At 38.1% G+C, this 6,218-nt stretch overlaps 1 protein-coding gene across 2 annotated transcripts in view; it reads left to right on the top strand.

Annotated features, from left to right (window-relative positions):
• The first annotated feature begins 746 nt into the window (after positions 1–746).
• The window catches only part of LOC138006246 (transcription elongation regulator 1-like), a 58,549-nt gene continuing 53,077 nt past the window's right edge, over positions 747–6,218 (top strand). Inside the window, exons 1-4 of one of the 2 annotated variants that reach the window (XM_068852463.1) lie at positions 747–970; positions 1,114–1,151; positions 1,259–1,508; positions 4,797–5,072. In XM_068852463.1, the coding sequence (XP_068708564.1) occupies positions 1,278–1,508; positions 4,797–5,072 (507 nt within the window). In that variant the 5' untranslated portion in view covers positions 747–970; positions 1,114–1,151; positions 1,259–1,277. The remainder of the gene's footprint in view (positions 971–1,113; positions 1,152–1,258; positions 1,509–4,796; positions 5,073–6,218) is intronic. The other variant, XM_068852462.1, reaches the window with a different exon arrangement.

Below are 6,218 nucleotides of genomic sequence, written 5' to 3'. Positions count from 1 at the left end.
GTGGCACCAGTGCCCAAAATTCTTGGAGTGCCAAGACTACCTCCTGGAGGTAGTCTCAGCACTGGTAATCGAGGCACCGTGCCGAGATTGACGTTCGTGTAAACGCTCTCCCGTGCCGTTCCAGACCTTTTTGTCATAAATCCACTCCTGGCGCATGCGTAATCGTCACAAAATGGCGGCCGAAGAGATACAAACACGTTCCGTTCGCCAAAGAAAAACCTGAAGAACCGTGGAATAAGCTGGCCCGACGAGGACCAAAAAACAACTATTAAAAACCAGGTATTTTTCTGTTTTTTTTTTCTTCTGGGTTTTTCAAAGAGATCTCGATATCTTTCCTCCCTGAATAGACTATCAACGTTTTGAACTTCAACTTCACTTCAACTATCTCACAATAGACTGGCTCGCAAAATAGTAATTGCTAATCCGTTTTTGATGTAAGGCATATTTTACGCTTAACGCGCGATGCAAAATGATTGCTTGTTGTCTATCCGCCATTTTCGGGTATAAAACAGACGGAAATTAGGAGTGCCAATTAAAAATTGGAACCGCGCCGAGTAAGAGAAAAATCTTTAGTTTTTGATCGGGTAAATGGGTAGTACCGTGCCGAAATGGTTTGGGCAAGGTGCCAAAAATGTGCCGTGCCGTGCCGATTTTTTGGCGCATGTAAATGGGGTTTAGTCGCCACAACACGAACACCAACAGAGGGTGGTGAACCTGTGGTCTATCCGGGGTCTTTTATGATTGGTAATGCATGATGGGAATTGAAAATGGCCGCACGATCAACCCTTTTGTTAAGCGTAACATTGCTTCCAATTGCTTGTTATCTGAGTTCCCGTTTCTTCGCATTCTTCCTGTAACAGATTGGACATGACTAGCTGTCCTAGATATGTTTAGCTAAAGTTAAATTTAGATAGAAGTTGCATTGACAACGCTTTCATGAAAAACGCTTTTCCTGGATTTAAAGTTAACGGTAAGCTTCCCCTTAATGTATGTGTCAACGCAGAAGTCTGATTTACTTCTCTCGTTCAATATCTTGAATAATGGTCTCAGCTTCTCAAATGGACAGATGCATTCAAAACGCAAGTTGGTTCTTAATCAGTTCTTTTTTTTCAGTGCAAATTACATGTACAGTTAAAAGTCTTACAAATTAGGTATGAGGTCGTATGGCAGAAAATTTACGATTACATTTAATTTCACATCGTCATCTATCCTTCAAAGGAAATTGAACCTCCGTTAACGTATCCAGTTTCCTTTTCAGGTAATAAAAGAAAGAAACAATGAGACACAACATGCCACCTCCCCTAATGTCTCAAAGAGCTATACCACCTAACATAAGAATGCCTGCACTGCATGGACCTTTGGGACCCGGGCAGAGAGCATCTCTATTAGGTCAACCCCCTGGGCAATTCATGAGAGGACCATTTGATCCAAGGAATGTGATGAACAATGTTCAGGGACCACCTTTTGGAGGGCAACAAGGAAGTGCACCTATGTTACCAAATTTACAGGTACTTTTTTTCAGATACTGTAGTTATATGTGTCTTCAGTTCATTTTGTTGGGCACAGTAAGTCAGTGTGTCAGGGTTTCTTTTTAAATGTTATGTTCCAGTTTGTCCTTCTCTATGCAGCTGAATTGATTAGTGTTTTACCTTTCATGAGTAAAATGCTGAATCAATAATTATTTTTGGTTAGGGTTCTTAACTCAAAACTTTTTAATTTTAATTTTTTAACCCATTGACACTTCAAACGCCCAAGGACGCCCACAGTTGACGAGTAAAATCGTCTGGCATTAGACGGAGTAAAATCTGTTTCAAAAGCTGTAAATTCTCACTCCCAGGGGTCAATAGGTTATATGACAATGACTGCCAAATTATCTCGTGCTCATTGCCTTATTTTTATTGAAAATAAGCAGACAGACACGTAGATTTATAATTTATGCGATAACGATGCGATATTGCTTGCATCAGATTGAAGTTTCTCGCATTTTTGTCTTGCGTTCTTCTCGTGTTTTGACTTAATTCTGACCCCTCTGCCTTTTTGTTATTGTAAAAAACAAAGTGGTGTCAGTTTTTCATGTGGCTGTCCTGTTATTGACAATGAATTTTGTCATAACATTGTCAAAGTAGTCTGCGGATCCACTCAGCTATCGCCTTGTGGATCCACAGCTACTTTTACAATGTTATGATGAAAATCATGATCAATAACAGGACAGACGCATGAAAAACTGACATCAATTTGTTAAATTTAAGACACAAATGATACAGGAGTGGTAGGTGGATTATTTAAGGGAAAAGGAACTATCGTTTGCAAGGAAACTCCATAGAGTGGCTAGACGCTCTATTGGGACAAGTACTGGATTTAGGGGAGAAAAGGTTTTCTTTCCATTTGTTCGAGAAAGCTGTCAGACAAATACTACTGAGTGCTACTTGTTGTTCAATTTGAATAAGAGAATTCAACTTGCTCTTAAATACAACACTGTACTTACATACAAGTTGACGCTTTGGCTAGTTTATGAGTATAAAGATGAAATCTCGTAAAAAAAAGAACAAGATCAGTAGCTGTAAAACTTGAAACTTTAGACAGCCCCGTCAATTGAAAATCTGAAAGAGTAATGCCCTTTTGATGGAGTTGTTTGACATCATTCCAAAAACATTGTGTAATACCAGGTACTGAACTTTTTCAAGCATCCAAATATAAGGATCCTTTTTCTTAAGTCAATAACTACCATAGAATTCTAAAAGTAACAGCCCTTCCCTGAAAGTAACATTAGTTTTTTACGCTTCTGTTAAATCCGAAAGTAACGCTGCCCCCCCTCCCCCCGAAAGTAACAATCCCCTTGAAAGTAGCAGCCCATTCAATAATCTTGTCATTTAAAACAATAAATGTAACACCATACTTGAGGATCGATTGATTAACAAAACTCCAGCGAAATATCAAACAATATTATTATTGTCTCCTGGAATACAGCAACTGGAATGTGGGAAAAACTCTAATTTACGGTACTATAATGTATACGGCAAATATTGTCTCATTTTTCCTGAACTAAACACAAATAACTGTTTTTATTATGGAAACACCAATGAAATACGAAGTGACCTTTTGCTCGAAAACACGATATATTCACACGTAAAGGTAACATGTTATCTTCACACATGAAAATATCACTGTTGCTGTGGTTAGATATGAAAATAGCACCTTCAGATGCCTTTTAGGAAATAAATTAGTATTTCACTGGTGTTTATATAGTATATAGAATATTATATGGCTGCTTGGAGTTACAAAACTTCTCTTCTCGTGATGAAAAATATTTCACCCTGCTTACTCGTGAAATATTTTTCAACAATCTCCATGTGACCATGTAATATCCTCTATAGAAGCATAGCATGTAATGATGATGGAACAACCTGAGTGGACTAAGCAAAGCCAGAAACCTTTGGCATCCTTCATTTATTTTTAACTTGACTGAATCCTGCTAAAAATTTACAAACTACAGTACCTTACGTATTACGATAAACATAATTTTATTATGAATGCATTTACTACTGAATTACCGTATTTACCCGCATATCAGTCAATCCCGTGTGTAGGACAACCCCCCATTTTTGATGGCAAAAAAAGTAAAAAGGGAATATTCATGGGATACTAATCTTGTATTCTTTGATTTCTGAAACTGTGAATACCTAAAAAAAATCAGGACCTCAAACTAACCTGTTTGGCTGTCCAGGGATAAAGGGCTTTAGAGGATAAGCACATTTCATCACAGAAGCTGGAGTCAGTGTTTGAAAATGACTTCAAAAGTCATGCGAAACATGCAAGGTTTAATTGGTCCTTGATTTATAATATCTCACGTGGCACGCAAAACGAAAAACTCATAAACCAAACACTACCAAGTTTGCAAATGCATTTAAATCAGCCAGGTTTGTATACAGAATAAAAAACAATCATTATCAAACAGCATTTTCAGGCAACGTGAGTGTCGATGCTTGCACGCAAACATGAGGTATTGTGCCAGGTTACTAAGCAGTTGAACGATTGTGTTTTATTTGAAGAAACAGAAATGCCTTTTTGAGCTTTCCGCCTTTGGTGACTGAAAATTTCCAGTGTCTATTTCATAATTATTTGTGTTAGTGAGTATCTTCAACATTTAGAGTTGGACAAATCCTTTTTCATTTCAACTGGAATTGCTTACATTCATTTTGAAGTCTTTTGCCGCCAGATGAAAAGCCAACCTTTTGTTTTTTGAATAAATTATTTAGCTGGAACTTGGCTCTTAATCTTTCACCCTTGTATACCGTAAGTCGAGGTTGATTTTTGGAGCTTCTTTTGAGGCCATAAAAGGTTGACTTATACACGGGTAAATACGGTGAGTCATTTACGCCTGCAAGTATCCATATGAAAAATTAACGCATCTCCATTGCACGTTGTCAGGCTAGAAACTGTCTTATCACAATTATTGTTACACAAGGCTGCTTCCTAAGAAAATTAATTCCTAATTAATTCCAGCTTGGATCACATTTACAAGAAAGTGAGGATGACTCAAGTAAGGCACCCGTTTGGGCTACTTGTTCAGAAATTTGGTCACCCGCACTCGCAAATAAGGCGCCCCAGGCGACCGGCGACCGTTAGGCAGCAACCTTGTTACAGCTTGTTTTTGTTTGGTTGCGTAACCAGCATTTAATCTGAACAACTAAATATAAATGAACTTTTGATCCAAAAAGAGTTTAAACCAAGAAGAAAAATGAGCAAGGTTTATAATAATAATTATTGTTTACAAATTATTATTTTTTAAAAATCAGTCAAGACCAATGATGCCAAATCAAATTCCACCACAAATTATGACAAACCAGCAAATGCAGCAAAATCTATCTCAGACGCAGAGCAAAGGTCCTCCCATGATTGACTCTAATGGAGATATGTGGCTTGAACACAAGACTTCTGAAGGAAAACTTTACTATTACAATGCACGTACAAGGGAGTCAGCATGGGAGAAACCAAAGAACCTGGTTACTCAGCCACTGAAGGCTCAGACTCCTAATCAGCAACAAGGGCAGCAGTCAGTACAGCATACTCAGGTATGACTCATTGTTGGCTATAAATACATTTTTATTCCTTTATGAACTGTTTATTTTGCCATACATTCAATAATTCTGGGAAGCCTAACCTTTAAGCCCAACTGTCATTGTCTACATTTTGGCTTCCATCATCATTATTATTATTATTATTATTAAACATGCAAAGCCAAGCAGGAAGTTAGAATGAGAGGAGCCAAAGCCTTTCCAAAGATGCTGTGTAAACCTGATTTATCAAATACTATGATTAGTAAGACATACAGTACCGCTCAAATGCAAGTTACCACCCTCGCGCGCGATGCGCGCTATGGGAATCGCGTCGTGTGCTACAGGAATCGCGTCGCGCACTACAGGAATTGTGTCGTGCGCGAGTTAAAAAAATCTCTAAGTACATCAACTGGAGGATCGTGCACGCTATTAATTGGCCTTTTGGATTTGTTTGTGAAAGCCCCAGATGCATAGCAAACACGCATTTTATCAGACGTAAAAGCGTCTAGTCGTTGTTGACTGAAAAGTCGACATACAGCTTGCTGGTGTGCGCCGAAATTAATCATACTGTTAACTTTGCTCTCAGGAAACACAAAAATGTGAATCGTAAGCAGTTTGGCAAGGGGAGAGATATACATGTAGTACAGTTGTCGTTTAAATCAACATTTGTTTTTGTTTGTCTCGAGTCGGGATATTAAAATTCAGACTATCCGACACGTGATGGAATGTCAGGAAAACCTACAACTGTAACATGCTTTGTCTATCCGAAATCTTTACACAGCAAAATTATTTTGAGTCCACAATTATTAAAGTGTTCAAAACAACCCCATCGCTTTAGGCCCATCTGTCAAAAGGAATTCAATGTTTTTTTTACGCACAACTCGATGTTTGTTTCACCGTTGTTTGCATACCGTCATGCGACAGTGTTTGCACACCTGAGAATTTTTTCTTTTGTGTGATCTGATCTTAAAACTACAATTCGTATAGCAAGATAAAGAAGATATTAGTCACTTCATTAATCGTCACATATACCACTTCAAACTTTGGCATCTCTCTTGCTTTCTGTGCAAAAACTGCTTTCGCTTTATAATTAATTTCATCAAATTAGAAATGGGTTTCGGATAGATAGAGTGCTTTCGATTCGGAAATCCGGATTTAGAT

This window comes from Montipora foliosa, chromosome 6 (assembly GCF_036669935.1).
Source record: "Montipora foliosa isolate CH-2021 chromosome 6, ASM3666993v2, whole genome shotgun sequence".
NCBI classification, from domain to species: domain Eukaryota; kingdom Metazoa; phylum Cnidaria; class Anthozoa; order Scleractinia; family Acroporidae; genus Montipora; species Montipora foliosa.
This window is presented reverse-complemented; position numbering and strand designations above follow the sequence as displayed.